Genomic DNA, 16,240 nt, shown 5'->3' with positions numbered 1-16,240 from the left:
AAAGGGGGAGGGAAAGGCAAGAGCAAAAACTAAACAGGATTTTGCTCCTCAGGGGGTAGCTAACAGGTAGCGGCAGCATTTCACTTTCACAGTTTTGGCTCAAGAGCTACCCAAGTACCACCAGAGCACCCCTTCTCCAGAGTCTGCTCCGTGGCGTTTCTTGCCTTTGAAGTCAATCAGCACTATCTACCCAGTTCACAAGGAATAAATGTCCTCACTGTGATTGCTATCTCTCTCTCTTGGCAATCGAAGCAGAGATGAACTATTGAACTGCTCTGGGAAGAGGACTCATTTCCCCAGACTTCCTGCAGTGCCCGACCACACATTTAAAAAATGATACTGAGAAAACCAAAAAGCAAAGGAAAGAAAACGTTTCAGGTTTCCTGATAACCTGCAGAAGTGCTTCAAAAGCTAAACATCTGGACTGATGATCAGGCCTTCTTGTAAAAAGCTGAACACTACAAAGTAGTGACTTGTCTGCAGTTCCACAGGGTTGGCTGGTTTTGGGGTTTCTTGTAACTGCACTTTAAAAAAACCAAAACAACAACAAAAACAAACGAACAAAAAAAGGCAATCAAAACACAAAAACCCAGAAGTATTTAAGGCATAAAATTACTAATCAAGAACTAGGATATGCACTGAAGGCTTTGGCTTTCGACATACCGGTTTGCTTTAAAGACTGAGATTACTAAAAAGCCCCAAGCAACTGGCACCACACGCCTGACCTTTCATAGACAATGACGAAGATTTATCCTCGAACTAAAAATGTTCAACAGCTAAAACAACTCACTCTTAGTGGAATGAATTTGTCAACAAATCCCTGTCATGAAATTCTGCCTGTGGAAACATGCATGTGTGACATAAAGGTAAATTCTGGCGCCCAAAATTAGGATTGCTCTCAAGGAGGAAATCAAATTGGAAATTTCACTACGGCACATAATGCAACTATGCCGGACTATCACCCTAAAATGTAAACAAGGAAAGCATTACGTTTAACAAGACATTATCAAAAAAAACTAGATATTCCTTAATGCTAGGAAAGCTAGAAGTCAGAACCAACGTAAAATTTGATTTAAGTCTGGACTGACAAGCCCAAACCAGCCCTCCACAGACCAACCACACGCACAACGAAACAACGCTGGCAAAAATTTCCACACTATTTGTACATGATTTCCAAAAGCCATTTTCAGAAACACATTATTGTGCGCCACGAAGCACATACAACAATCACAAACATTTCTGACATTTAATTTTTGAACACTTTATCTTCTACCAAAATTAAGAATGTTTGAACACATCTCAGCTTCTTTATACTGCGTTTTATTCTTACCTGGCATTAACTTTAGCTTGATTCAAAAACTAACCACATAAAAAAGAAAGCTATATAGAAGCTTACACAGATACTCTCCAACTGTTACTTAAATAAAAGTAATCTATATATTGCTATTGACACTTCAAAACAATTGAGGATCAATGACATTCCACACGATTACACAGCCAAAGTAGTATTCCAGCACTGTCCCTACGACGCTCGCCCACGTTGCTGAAACAGGTTTGGAGGCACTAGCTTTACTGATCTACTTGAAGCTCTACCTTGCAATCTCCCCTTATGTTTGTTTTTAAGGGAGTGTAACCATTCGTCCAGGTCGATTTTATTTTTTGCTTTATTCATTCGCTATTCATTTCGGATTTATTCCCTTTACTGGCACCCTGCCGTGCCTTTTGCAGATCCGTGGGCGCGTAAGATACACAATTTAGATCAACGTCTGAAAGACAAAAGCCCTCCCAAATCCCTGAAGATGGTAGACAATTCGGCAGAGCTTTTAGGATGAGGAGGCAGCGCTGCTCAGATCAAGGCTTTCCCGGAACGAAATTCCGCTATTTTTAATTCCTTATGTAAACACGAGGCTGAAACTAGGCTGAGATCTGAACGCTATTCCTCGGGGTGGAAAAGGAGCCCTGCTCCCCACGGAGGGCGCGACGCCCCGGGCGAGCCGGGCGGTGAAGCCCCGACCCGAGCTCCGTACACGGGGCCCTCCCTCGGCACGGTTTGGAGGGGGGATGGAGGGGGGAAAAAAAAAGAAAAAGGAGAAAAAGCAGATTTCAGTCTACGCATGGAGATCAAGTGGATTTGGGGGCTAATGCTAATCAGAGGCGGGAGACCGCTGCGGGAGGCCTGGCAGGGGGACACAACCGGGCCGGGGCGGGGAGCAGGGCAGGGCCGAGCCGCATGTACCATGTATCCTCGTCCTCTCCGCAGCCGTCCTCCAGCTCCAGCACCGCCACCTCGTCCAGCACCGTGGCCGCCGCCCCCGGACCGTCGCCTTCCTGCCCGCTCCCAGCGGCCGGCGGCCCGGGCGAGGGCTTGAAGTAGGCGAGAGGCTCCGGCGGGCACAGCAGGGTGGGCACCGGGCTGGGCAGGCACGGGGAGCCCGCGGCGGGGGGGCTGGCGGGGCGCAGCCCGCCCGGGGCCGGCGGCGGGGCCAGCAGCAGGTGCGGGCTGGGCGGGCCGGTGGCCACCGCGGCGGCGGCGGCGCGGCTCCGGAGCTGCTCGTTCTGCTTCTCCAGCTTCCGCACCAGCTCCTGCAGCTTCTTCACCTCCAGCTCGGCGCTGACGGCAGAGCCGGCGCCGCTCCCCTTCACCTCCGCCATCATCGCCGGCTTCAGCAAGGCAGCCTCCATCCTGCCGGCCCGCTGCCGCCGCCGGCACCTGCTCCGCCGCGCCGCCGGAGGGCAGCGCCCGGCTACCGGGGGAGGCGGGAGCGCCGGGGAGCGCCGCTGGCAGAGCCGGGGTCCGGCCCTGGGCGGCTGTGCAGCCCACCCAGCCCCGCTGCGCCGCTCCTGCGCCTCCCGTTAACGGCGGCGAGGGCGGGATCCCCTCCCACTCCGGCAGCCCGAGCGACGCGCCCACGCACTGGGCAGGAACAAAGAGCCGCCCGGCGCCCCCGCCATCCAGCCCCGGGCAAGGGCGACGGGGGCCACCTCCGAGCGGAGCCCCGGGTGTTTAAAGAAAAGTGCCTTCCCCCCACTGCACCCCGCCGCGTCTCGCCCCGCCCCGCCCGCGGGCGGGATCCGGCCCAGGGCGCCGCGCCTCTCGTGGGCCGTGTAATTAGAGCCTGGTGGTGTCAGGGTTGTAATTATGCAGATTGGGAGTGTGAGGGGAATGGGAATCACAAATAGAGGCTTTGTTGGGCTTGAAAGGAGCCGATTCAGCCAAAAGCCGCCGTTTGTAGGTTTAAAACATGCTGATTCTGGGAGTTTTGGCGCAAGGCGAGGAAAGCGACGCGTTTTTGAAGTTGCGTTGGTGATGAAGCAAAGACTGAACCGAGCATTGCTGAAAACTAGGTAACTATGTATCGGTTATGTATAGGAGAACTCCTGAGGTGAAAAATGCCCTCATATTGAAATGTCTTTCTTATCGCAGTCCAGATACATAGATGGGCTTGTAGATTGCAAATGTTTGAAAGAGCGGGATGGGCACTGTTCACTTAAGGTAGTGGTTTCTCGTTGTCTTCCATTGCCCAGCACTGTAAGAAGCCATTGCTTGTGTCCTTTGTGTCACCTAGGAGGTGAGCAGAGATTCAGTGTAGCCCAGGACAGCTCAGGCATCACACAACCCTCGTTCACTTCATTTCCTCTGGCTACAGTTTTAGGGGACAACCTTCTAAGTCACAATCCTAAGTCTCCTACGGCTCTGACACAAAATCAGGAGCAAATCTCATGAAGTCAGGGCAGGCTTAGATTAGATATTACAAAATATTTCTTCACCAAAATGTCATTAAGCATTAGAACAGTGCCCAGGGAAGTGGTTGAATCATCATCCTGCAAGTATTTAAAAGATGTGTAGATTTGGCACTTGGGGATAATCTAGCGAGGAGCTGGCAATGTTGGGTTAACAGACTCAGTGATCTTTGATGTCTTTGCTGGCCCAAATGATTCTGTGAGTCTAAGGGTTGGGAGTTGCTCAGCTAGCCCCTAAAAATAGCTATTGGTCAGTCACTACCCAATTCTTGAACATCAGCTTTAGGCAGAGCAGTAGCAGTATCAGCCACTGCTGCCTTCACCCTGCTTTGTTGCTGTCTCGGGTTTCTCGTGGTGTAAGGAGGAACAGACACTGATTCTCTGTTCAGGGCTGAAGTCAACTTTGAAATCATCCAGCCTCTCACAATTTTGTCTCTTTTGTTTATGATCTGAAAATTTTCTTCTGCATGTGCACAAGAAAACAGCACTGTTGTTGTCCGTGTTTCAAGCACTCTTGCAGAATAGATAGTAACAACCAGTCCTGTAAGAATGACTAGAAAGGAAGCTAGAGTGGAACACAAAGCATTGACTTCCAGATGATATAATTTCTGTCAGTGAAGTGAGTAAATGCAGCCCCCAGTGTACTACTTTGCAACCAGATAGCACTTAATCCAAAACTTTGGTTGTGTCTTCTCTGTCCCTTTGGAAGAAAGAAGGGGGGAAGTGTTGAGAGTGTTAAAACCGTCTGGCCCCAATTCTGCCATGTTTTATTAGAATGAGTAACTGAATCCAGTTTTCACTACTCCAGATAGTTTTAATCTTTATTCCCACAAGTAAAAGGAGAATTGAGCTTCTACATGTTTAGTCTCAGGCAAAATGTGTGCCTCTCAGCTTATTATGACTAATAATGGTACTAACCTTAGTTCTTAGAAGTGCATTGTTAATCCAGTGAGGTTGCAAAATGACACAGAAAGATGAATTGGCAGCCAACCTATGTAATATTGAGTTTATTATACATCACTAGTGTACAATAAAAAAAAAAAAGCCAAGAAGAAGTTTGTTACAATATCCGCACTGGGGGATGCAATGAGGCAGTAGAGGTTCAGTTATATATCATAACATTTTTTTTCACTGGAAGAGTAGTTAGGCATTGCAGTAAGTTGCCCACGTAGGTGGTGGAACCACTGTCTCTGGAAGCATTCAGGAAATGTCTGGATGTGGCAGTTGGGGATATGGTTTAGAGGTGATTATAGTGGTGCCAGGTTGATGCTTGGACTAGATGATCCTGAAGATCTCTTCCAACCTTGATGATTCTGTGAAATACTCAAAAGAGATTCAAAATGGAGGATTTTTTTTTTTTTTGAACCAATGATGCATAATCTTTTAGTGGACCAGCAAGAAAACTCAGTAAATAGGTATCTGAAGTTTTCAGTTGTCAGAACAGGAACATGACAGTGTGGTCTGGATATTACATCACTAAAAATATCTTGGTGCAGACACCAGTTTGGAGATACATCAGGAGACACATTTGAAGACATGGTAGGGCATGTAGCATCATAGCACAAGATCTTAACTTGATCACCATGGGAATGCTTGTCCTCAGTTTTGAGTACAAGTAGTTGAAAATTTTCAAATGCCTTCAACTGTTTGCACCACCTACACAAATGTTGCATGCAGGCATCCATTTCACAACTCAGTTGCCAAAGAGAAAAAGCTTAGGACTTGGCATTGTGCCCTAGCACGGCTACAAATGCATCTTTTCCAGACAGATGCATTGATCATAGACATCGTATCACCAAGAAAATGGTCCAGAGATTGGCTCTTCCTTGACTGGGACTTCTGAAGTGAGATACCCAGTAGTATGGGTAGAAAACAGCTTAAAGTTGTACATACTTCAGCTACCATGCTCTCAGTCAGTGTGAGAGACTGTCTTTTTCAGGCATTTCCTGTACAAGTGGATTTAGTAAAGGGTAAAAATGCATTTCACTGTATTGTATTTGTTGCTGTATTTTAAGTGTAGTTGTAATTTCACTAACACATAATTCCACTAATAACATAGTTTCACACATAGATGCTGGCAGGTAAAATGTGTGTTGATGAATACACTGTCCCATGGTTTTCAGGTTGGTTTGTTTGAATACGGCAAAGATGATTTGAGCATCTTAGTCATTTAAATAATTAACCTAATTGTCTGGGTTTTTAAACATAAGTTACTTTCCTCCCAATACTGACATCACAAATAAATTGTTAACAAGTTCCATTCTGTATCCCAGCAATAGCTGATGAGTTTGATCAGCCCAGAACTTCATCAGCACTTTACAAACCACACTGAAGACTTGATGGTTCTTTTTTTTTTTTTTAAGGTATTGGTAAAATGTGTCTGACACCAACCCCAAACATCCTAATGTGCCCATGAAACCTATTACTCCTGGACTTGAGAAATTATATGTCCTAAATCAGTAGAACTCTACTATAGGGTGCTACTTAGGCAGTATCCTATAAGTAGGAATTTCTGAATCAGTGTAGTTACTAGTAGGCTGTCAATGCAGAGAACAAAGAAGCTGGAAGTCCGCAAATCCCATCTGCTCTTTCCTGGTAATAAGCTTGTTGCTTTATGCTGCAATAGCTGCAGGCTGGATCTGCCTTTCAGGCAAGCCAGTAAAGAATTAATTGCTGTAATCCAGTCTGGGCTATACAAAAGACGTGTAAAAATAAGGTCAGAGCATGGACAGTAAACTCCAAGTCTCGTGAGATTATTTTTAAGTGCAGTTCCAGTCTGAAAAATGACTGTGAAAGTAGTTTTATAAAAACAGAGCCACTATCATGCCAGCAGAAGTGCATCCTATCCAGTATTCTGCCTTTAACAAGGGCTGATAGTAGCTTTGTAGGGAAAATATCTCAGAAACAAGAAAAATATTGAGGGATATTTTCCCCTCTTTCAAAAGTCATTGAATCAGGACATCTGGATCATTTAATTTTGATAGCAACTGATGTGTAATAATATTCCATTTGCTGAGACCCATTTTTAAGCCATTTAAACATTAGAGCTCTACAATCCCCTGTGGCAATTAGAGCTGCAATTTAATAATGTATTGTTAGAAAAACTACTTCTTATTATCTACTTTAAATCTGCTGCTTAGTAATTTGATTGGGTGCCCCTTAGTTCTGGTTTTCTGAGAAAGACAGAATGATTAATCATTCTCTATTCAGCTTCTCTTTGTCATTCATGACTATATAAAATTTAGATACTTCTCTTCCCAGCTGACAAGCCCTAATTTATATAGCCTTATCCCCACAGAAGTCGGGCCAAACCTCCCATTGTTCCCTGTCTCACTCCATAACGAAAAAGGAATTTTCTAACCCATTGTTTTCATTCTATTCTCACTCCTTGTTTTCTTACAAAGCCAAATGTTCTCAGTTAAAGAAATCAGCTTAACCAAAAGCTTATTGGCTTCTTCAGAAACACTCATATATTCATGAGCATGCCCTCCGTTAAAAAAATCCGTGCAGACTCTCCTCCAATATATCATACATATCCAGATGCTTCTGTATTCTGTTATTTATTCCAATCTGTACAAATTGGCTTGATAAAAAAATAAGACTAAATGAAATGTAGTTCCCCAGAGCAATTTTCATGGTTTTTTCAAGGCTGATGTCCCAGATGATGCATCTAATTTGTTTGGCACCAAGCCTGCTTTGAATGGTAGGGTAGATGTTTTGTGAGAACTTCAACAATCTAACACTTGAGCTGCTGTAGAGGTTTTGCATAGATCCTACCTAGACCTAACAATTCGTTACTGTTAAATTTATACATTTACTCTGCATTATTTGTGCAATTAAACACTTCCCTGAAGTTACAGCATGGATTCTTCATCCTCAGTGTCTCTTGCAAACATTTTGACTTCCTAGCTGTTGTTAATTTCGTGCCAATTGACTTCCTCCTTTTTATACTGTGTTCTTCCCTGAACTATCATGGTTCCTTTGGGCTTTTTCCTTATTTAATTTATATTAAATTGAAGTACATTGTAATCACCATTAGAATGGATTTACTATAAGAACAAATCCAAAATTGCATCATTTCAGTGAGCTCAAATTGCTCCAGTGCTTATGGTATCCAAAGATACTGTCTGTGAATTAAGTTTAGGGTCTGCTAGTTTGTAGATCCATCTAGACAGAATTATCCATGACAGCTCTTGTTCAAGGGGTTGTTTGATTGTTATCAAATCACTCTGACTTTCAAATGCTTTAGACCCTCCTCCTTCACCCCCCTTCCCATCCCTTCTGTTTATTATATACTGAAAGCATCAGCCTGAATCTTGCAAATCAGGATGGGTTTCTTTCTAATGATCTTCATGGATAAAAAGGACTAATTAGACTTTCAAAGAAGTTTGAATATTTACATTGTTTCCAGTATACAAGCATATTGGAGAGTGTAATTTGGTTTACCACTGATGAATAAGAAAGGGAGGGTTGAGGAGATGTCGTGTTCAAGGTTGCTAATAAATGAGCTGATAATGTAAAAGTAAAGTTTTTGAAACACTGTTTGAGTGTGAAGAGCTGAAGATCACAAAGACAGAAATACACCTTCTCTCCAGGAGGCTAAAAATCCATGACACACCTTCTGCCAAGACTCCAGATTTCAGCTTATCTTCAGGGAACATGGCAGCTGATTCAGGAAAAATGCCTTATTTCCTGATAACATGATGATACCGAATCGTCTAATCTTGGTTATGATTTTTTTTCCTTTTTTTTTTTTGTCCTTTTACTCATTTTCTGTCATATTTACTTTTGTCTGTTTGCATATAGTTGGGGAAAGAGATTCAAGAAATTCATCAACTTTGCAAAAAAGTGGAAAAAAAATTACTGTCCATGTTAGCAAGTCTATCCCGTGGATACATAAGTGATTTTTACAGTTTGCAAAATGTTAGTAAGTGTAGACCAACAGACCCAAGGCTTTATGATGCTGCAAAGTGGTTTAGAAGTTATCATCTTAAGAAAATAAATCGTGATGGGCATTGGCTATGTGATGTATGTAGGAAAAAAAAAATACTAAAACCCCTCAGTCCAGCAGTATTGTGTGTTTGAGAAGGCACATCTGAGTGGTACCATGTCAAAAGAGCATGGAAAATTTGCAGTTGCTTGGAAGGCTTTTCTTGTGTGAAAGTGGGTGTGTTGGCTTTTCAGATAGGGAATGGTTTAAAAAAATAAGTACCTGAACTGTCATCCAGGTTCAGTTTGGTCAAGCAAGAATCTTTGGTGACTATCCAGAAAAGCCCATGTAATTTATTTTTATAGTTTATTTTTTACTGTGAGATGGGATAGAAAAAAAAAAAAAAAGCCTGTAAAAATAGTGTGAAAAATCTTGCATGTAAAAACTCGTCCTTGCACTATCTATAACCCACTGAATCACAGAATGATAAAATGGCAAAATACCTAGAGGGTAATTTAGGTACAGTTAGAAAACCTACGTCCAAATTTTTTTTTCTGGACCCACTTTTCCGTAAACTGTATAACTTGCAGAGTACTTGAGATCTTTCCTGCAACATCACTAGACTGGCATAAAACCCCTTGCCCTTCCTTCCGCCATGCCAGAATTCCTGGGTCTGTGTAGTGATGGATCTATCCATCTTGCTCCTTCTGGGTCCCTTTTGTCCATCTTGTTGATGTGCAGTCAGTGCTGGAAACACCTCCAGGGCGGGGCAAGAGCTGGTCTAAAATCTTGTCCCTTTCTGGGACAATCTGGAAATAGAAGAAATGCAGAACAGCAAAGGTATTTCTTGAGTACATTCACTGGATTGATGAAGGGTGTATGAATTGTGATACTACAAAAAAAGTGTATTCTTCTTAGCTAGAAATTTTCCTTATGTTTGTTCCCTTCTTGTTCTCTTTTGTTTCCAATTGTTCTCTTCATTATGAGAAGCAAAGTCACTGCCATCTTCACTCCCTGTTTAATTTATGTTCCTACTGAGGAGATTCTGATTCTGAATTAGAAGGCAGGGGAGTTTTTAAATTGTACTGGAAATCTCCAAATTAAAACCCAGAAACCACAATCCTCAAAGCATGTGGCCTCCTCTGACTGGGTATGTGGGATGTCTCTCACTAGAGTGGAAGCGGCAGAAAAAATATTGCTCCTTCCCAGATTTCCTCCTTCAGCTTTCTACGGATGTCAGTCATGTCAGAACTGGTATGCTTGCTCCCAAACAGAATTTTGCTGTGAGAAAACTGGTGTTTTGCTCAAATGGCTTTACTGTTACTTTCACAAATGTCACTTGGGCAGATGGATAGTCAATGCTCAAATGCATTATCAGTTGTAAAAACAGCTAAAAGCAGTGTTCAAATGCATTATCAGTCACATACTTCTTTAGATTTCCCAAATACTGTTTAACTTTTTGGCTATTTGAAATTACAGTGCTACAAATATGGTTAGCTGGATTCTCATTCTTAATTCCAAGATTTGAACTACATACAGGGATAATATAATTCAGAGTTCCATGGGTGGAAACTCCCTGGAGAAACCAGAAGATATGAAGACAGACCGATGTTTTCTGGAATCTTCATCTTACAGTCGAGTTTGACTATTAATTTCAATGGCACCATTATTTACAGCAACACTAGTACTATTAAAATTCCTTAATTGACTTATTTGCATATTGCTTTCATCTTTTTCATATTTTCTTCCTTTTCTGCTTCTTTTAGCACTTAAACATGTGGAAAAATGGCTTGAATGCCAGAAGAAGCTTGTCCTTTCTTTCCAGAACTGATTGTGTCTTCTTTTTTTCCTGAGTAGGTAGTTTTAAAATGTTGGCTGCCAATTGTTTTGACCACAACAGCTGTCTAAGCTCCCTAAACAGATGTCTGATGACTGCACAACAATGCCAAGACTCAGACTAGTGCTTTTGGCATGATTATATTCAGATATTGATTCCAACAGGAGCAAACCAGTCACTTTTAAGTCCTGGCACAGCCTACGAAGCTGTAGCTGTCAATTTATAACTGACACAGTTATAAAAATCCCACAAAAAAATACTCCATTTCCAAGCAGCTTGCTTGGAAAGGGAGGTAAACTCTGAATTTTCCTTGAGTCATTCACACAGGTGCAGCAGTACCACCCAGAGGCCACTGCTGTGCTGGACATTTCACAAACTGGAGAGCCTGTCCAAAAGGACTCGGTGGCTGGAAAGACAAAGAAGATACTAAGGCTTAGAAGAGATTATAATATGAAGGTGTATTTGTAATAGTCTTCAGATGAAACCTGCCAAAATTTCACTCTCTCACTATCCTACTCAAGGCAAATCTGAATGTAGACAACCCCTCTAATCATTTACACTGCTTTTAATTCTTAATTTTAGACCACTTGGATGAGATGATGAAATTCCGGGTTTTGATCTTTGCTCCCAAGACAATGTATTTTTTGTTCAGGAGTCATTCCTGAGTTATCAACAAGCATGTAATGAATGCGCAAACAGTGTGGCTATCCAGTGGAACACAGGCCATAAGAATCCAGTCTGCACTCAGCAGGAAATGTGGCAAAAAGGGAACATCTTGTTTATTCTACACAACTAGCTGTTCCACTGTGTTACACAACCTGTTTAGTTTTGTTGGGGGAGACACTGAACTTGGCACTCCCATTTTCCGGGCCCAGTTCATCTGTTCAGAGAAAACCATCTCCATGGTTTTAAAAGGTGGTAGTTACTGAGATGTTCGAGAACGTCTGGTTTTAGCAGTTTGTGCCAAACATATTTGAGAATACCTGCAGATTCTTCTCTCTGAAATGCAAGGAATGTTTATAAGTCTTAGTTTTACTGATGCAGGATATTAGAGTTGAGTTGCTCAGACCAGGCAAAGCACAAAACAGAAGAGAAAGCCTTTTGAAGTCAAAGAAAGATCTTATCAGTTTAAGAATTCAGTTGCTCTGCATCAATTAAGCAGCTAAATAGAACTATTTTGGTCAACTATTTCAGACTTCGGCACATCAAACCTACTTATGTAGTATTTATTCTCTTTATCCTTAGTCTTTCTGGAATGATGGATGTCTCTGCTGCTGTGAAGAAAAATGAGGTGTTGTAGTGCAGCAGAAGGAAGAAAAGGAGGCATTTCTCCCATGCAGTCCATCATCAACTAGTCTGAAAGTTGAAACCACCTCCTGGTGTAACAGTGGCTACAATGAGCAATGTCCAAGTATGATCAGAGAGCAAAACCAGCCAAGAAAGTGAGTACTTTTCATTCTAAGCAATGAGATTATGTTAAAATATCAAGTATCAAGGAAGGCAATCAGAGTAGCAGAGTTCTGACCTTATTGTTGTGAGTAAATAAACTGAACACCTGAAGCTGTCCCAACACTACACACATCGCTATAGGAAGAAGCAAGGAGTAGAGGTGACCTATGGAATAAATGCGAGATCCATTCGATGTTCTTTACAAGCCTAGCTGAGGCGACTCTGTGAAGTAACAGAGAGTGTGTCCTGTCAAACTGACATGGATCCTTATTTCAAGAGGAGGGGATGAGGGCACAGTGTTACAGATGTTTGTCACTCTGTGTCAAGCACTGAAAAGGAGGGGTGCTCAGGCCAAGTGTTCTGTGGGAACCTACGCAGGATGCAACAGAATATATTAACACAGCAAAAATTCTTATGACTTTCCTTGTTCTTGTAAATATCAGTAGCTTTGAAGCAATCTACATATTTAAATGCATCAATATGCATTATATGCATTATTTCACTCCTTTCCTCTGATTACTTGATTCCCCTCCCCATAGAGCAATGCCCCAGCTTTGTAAAATAAAGTATCCATTACACACTGAAGAAATGGGCCTGATGAATCACAACCCCCCACATAATTTAGTACATCATCTCTCAATACAGCTTTTCAGTTTAATTTAATGCATTATTGAAGATAACATGTTCATTAAAACAGCTGCCAGCAGACTCTTCATTTGGATTGTTTCCTGGAAGGACTAGTCAAAGGGAAATGAAACGCCACAGGATAATGATATGTAAAAAGGACAAAAAACATTTAAGTTTTGATACATTGGTATTGAGATGTTAATATGATTTTTCTTAATGAGTACTGTTCTGCCAGATTTTATATGATAGATCACAAACCTGGTGTTTCTTCTTAGCCAAATTACAACATATAATAAAAAAACAACAAAAAAACACAAGGCAAAATTACCAGGACTGTTCAGTGAGGATGATTTAATGAGCACAGAATTATTATTTATTGTTTCTTATTGCTGCTTCTCTGTCAGTGAGTATTTAAGTAGGAGATATTTTCATCCAGAGTTCCTGGTCTCTAGGGGAGTGAACTAAAATCTCTCATCCCCTCAAACACTAGGAAGTCCTAGATTCTAATGTGCAGGCTCAAATGAATGTCTAGCATCTTTGATTGTAACTGGGCTTCAGCAATAAGTGTTGGTCTCTCAACAGGACCAAATTTGTGACATTAAAATTTTGCCACTACTTTTTTCACCCCATTGTGCAAATCATTGTTTCCTGGTAAAGCATAGAGTTTTAACAATTACAGTTTAACTGGGATATGTGATCAGCAAAAGACACACACCAGAAAAAATATCAATAATTAAAGATTTATTAGAGTTACTGACATTAATTGATAGGAATTCATAAAATTAACAAAACAAAATATCTACTGTCTCATCTCCATTGCATAATCAGTCTGAACATCGTTTAAGCCAGACACCATCCTTACTCAGCTGCAGGCCCAGTGGTTTAAATTGTGCTGACATCCTGCCTCCCCTTTGAAATGTGCAGTCAAGGAGAGAGAGTTTGACTGGGACAGCCACTCATCAGTCTGTTATTAACCTATGGCTTTAACATTTTGCATGCATTTTGCATTTTAACCTCTTTCCTAGGTCCAGCTGTCCCCAAACACTAACTCTGTCATGGTCATACCCAGGAAGTCCTTTTAAACTGAGATGTAAGGCAGAAAAATCAGTTCTGAATAAGCATAATCTAAAGCATCTCATGACGACTTGTAGTCAGTACCTTTGTCTGTCCAGTAAGCTACTGAACTATTGATTATTTTAGACAACGTATTATAACATAGCATGAATTCTTCTTTCAGTTTCTATACTTGTATACACATACACTCTCCAAAAGGAAAAAAAGAAAAAAGAAAAAAGAAAAAAAAAAAAAAAAAAAAAAAAAAAAAAAAAAAAAAAAAAGATTTCACTGTAGTCTCAAAGGAAGGAGTGTCTCTGACCTAGTGTCAATGTCTAGAAATCTGAGCTGTTCATTCCAGGTTCCTTTGCAAACCGTGGAAATAAGGTGTATATTGGTTAATGTCATAGTAAAATAGATGTTTGCAATCTGACCAATTGAATTGCTTCCTAAAAATGTATGCTTTTCTATATAAGATAGAATAGATGAAGTAACTTGGAAACAGAACTCTACACTGTAGATGTATAAATTTAGGCAAGATGCATCCAAAGTGTTATGGTAGTCAATTTAATAAAGTGGGAAATATAAATACAACAACATAATGTCATGCTAAGTATGTATTTCATTATTTCATAGCAACTATTTAGTGTGCACTTCTTTAAAAGATGGTGATTACACAGTTACCAGAATTACAGACATGAAGTGGGGTAGTTTTACTTAAAATCCTTTAGTAATTTTTTGTCTAGAATCCTTCTGCAGTTGTAGAGATGCATTTTCCAAAGAAGAGTTGTTCCATCTCAAATTTATCATTTAAGTTACTTGGGAAGAACCTTTCTCTGGAGGTTGATGTCTCCCCTTAAAGGTGCAGTATGAACCCACTTCTCTCTGCATGAAAACAGTATTTTAAACTGAATAGCTGACTTCTAAAAGGCTAATCTTGATGAGGTGAATCCCATTCATGCTATATTAAGCAAACAGATCTTTATATTGAAGGAAAAGAGAATACAGCCCTTTCAAAACAAATGTGTAGGAATGTCCTGACATTCAGTAAATTTCAATAAATTATCATTGATTTTATGTACAATTTAGTGGTTTCACAGATCTGATAAATATACTGACCAATATCTTCTTCTGCTTCCTGCAATGTATGTATGAAAATGCATCTAAATTCTCATTAAATTAATTCCTTTGATAACCATGCAGTAGGACTTCATACAGAGAATTCCCAGCAGTAAAAACGAATAATTTCCCCCAGTGTTTTGAATTAACAGGCCAGTACAGTTAACTAATAGTAACTTCTTCATCTTACATTCTGTGTGTCAAAATTAGTAGATCCATTTTTCTGCAAGAAAGAAAAGATTGGTCAGAGATGCCAAGCAAAGCAGTATGCTCTAAATGTCCTACAAGGAAACTTCAGATTTTTGTTTCTTTTTTAGAATGTCTACTTAAGTCTAACTGTCTATCTTGTAACTTGATGAAATAGGACATGCCAGTTTATTGTGCTTAATATAGAGACTCTTGGTATGTGTTTCTACAGTTTTATAACTGTTACTATGTTCTATTAATTTTCTAATACGATTATTTGCAAAATTCCCCATTCCCATCAGATTTTGCAATGAGTTAATAATAAAAGTATTTTAAGAAAACAAATTTTTAATATAATTTTAGTTAACATGATCTTATCTCAGAATTACATCGCTGAAAACCAGCTTATCAGAGTATTTCATCTGCACGTCTGTTTGTTTTAATTTGGTACAGAGGTACTGATATATAGTGTTGTGAAATAAAAACTGCTATGAAGAGAGAACACTTAAAATCTAGCAACTTTTAGAAAAATGAATAAAACAAAATGTTTATTTGTCCCTGCCTTGCACATTTTTTTTACTTACTTTGCTCGTCACAAAGGTAAGAATCATAATCCCAGTGTAATATTTTCATTATGCTTTCATGGACTTTGTATTTTCTCTCTACTGGTCACAATTACTCTGCTATGTAAAAATACCTCTGCACCCTGGCTTATTTGTTTCAGTTGAACAATCTGATTGGCCTGGTGGCCTTGCAATTTATTCTCACTTGCAGGGCAAGGTGCCATTGCCTCCCTCTAGGTGTCTCTATTGATTGCACAGGTACAACTCTACAGAGAGACCTGAAGAGATGAACTTGCAGCGCTACCAAGATCTCCCTCACAGATACAGAATAATTGTGTCTAGAATCTGGGGTTGGATACCATCCTAAGCATCCAGATTTACTGAAGTAGATGCTTTGAAAAGGTTTAAGTACACACAAATGAGCAAAAGCAACAGCTGTGTTGTCATATATTGAAGTCTTTTGAGTGAAGTTCACGAAATGGTTTTTCCCACAATCAGTATAATATATCTTGTGCCTTACCTTTAACTTTGGAATAACAAGGCTCACAGTGCACAGTTTGTTTGTAAATCCAAATGCTGTCTCCTGCTTTTAGATCTTCCAGAGGTCTCTTACATACTTCACACTTTAACACACAAAGAATGAAGAAAAATTAAAATGAAACATTTCTCTAATACTCTTAGCCAGCACGCATTCCTTTAGGACAACCCCAGTAACCCCAGAATAGAATAGAAGTT

At 40.7% G+C, this 16,240-nt stretch overlaps 2 protein-coding genes and 1 long non-coding RNA gene across 5 annotated transcripts in view; 1 reads left to right on the top strand and 2 right to left on the bottom strand.

Moving 5' to 3' along the window:
* Window positions 1-2,776, bottom strand: part of SLAIN1 (SLAIN motif family member 1) — a 51,201-nt gene extending 48,425 nt beyond the window's left edge. For all 3 annotated transcript variants that reach the window (XM_066176329.1, XM_066176330.1, XM_066176331.1), the window contains exon 1: window positions 2,237-2,776. In XM_066176329.1, coding sequence (XP_066032426.1) covers window positions 2,237-2,682 — 446 coding nt within the window. In that variant the 5' untranslated portion in view covers window positions 2,683-2,776. The remainder of the gene's footprint in view (window positions 1-2,236) is intronic.
* A 383-nt stretch (window positions 2,777-3,159) lies between these two features.
* Window positions 3,160-16,240, top strand: part of LOC136285306 (uncharacterized) — a 78,349-nt gene continuing 65,268 nt past the window's right edge. Inside the window, exons 1-2 of the long non-coding RNA XR_010719419.1 lie at window positions 3,160-3,345; window positions 11,754-11,950. This is a non-coding gene — a long non-coding RNA (uncharacterized lncRNA). The remainder of the gene's footprint in view (window positions 3,346-11,753; window positions 11,951-16,240) is intronic.
* The window catches only part of SCEL (sciellin), a 69,422-nt gene continuing 66,498 nt past the window's right edge, over window positions 13,317-16,240 (bottom strand). The window contains exons 18-19 of the mRNA XM_066176332.1: window positions 16,026-16,128; window positions 13,317-14,979 (exon numbers count right to left, since the gene is read on the bottom strand). Of these exons, the coding sequence (XP_066032429.1) occupies window positions 14,963-14,979; window positions 16,026-16,128 (120 nt within the window). The 3' untranslated portion in view covers window positions 13,317-14,962. The remainder of the gene's footprint in view (window positions 14,980-16,025; window positions 16,129-16,240) is intronic.

The sequence above is a fragment of the Chamaea fasciata genome, unplaced genomic scaffold, assembly GCF_029207755.1.
Source record: "Chamaea fasciata isolate MVZ Bird 193981 ecotype frontalis unplaced genomic scaffold, bChaFas1.0.hap1 SCAF_2, whole genome shotgun sequence".
Classification (NCBI taxonomy): domain Eukaryota; kingdom Metazoa; phylum Chordata; class Aves; order Passeriformes; family Sylviidae; genus Chamaea; species Chamaea fasciata.
This window is presented reverse-complemented; position numbering and strand designations above follow the sequence as displayed.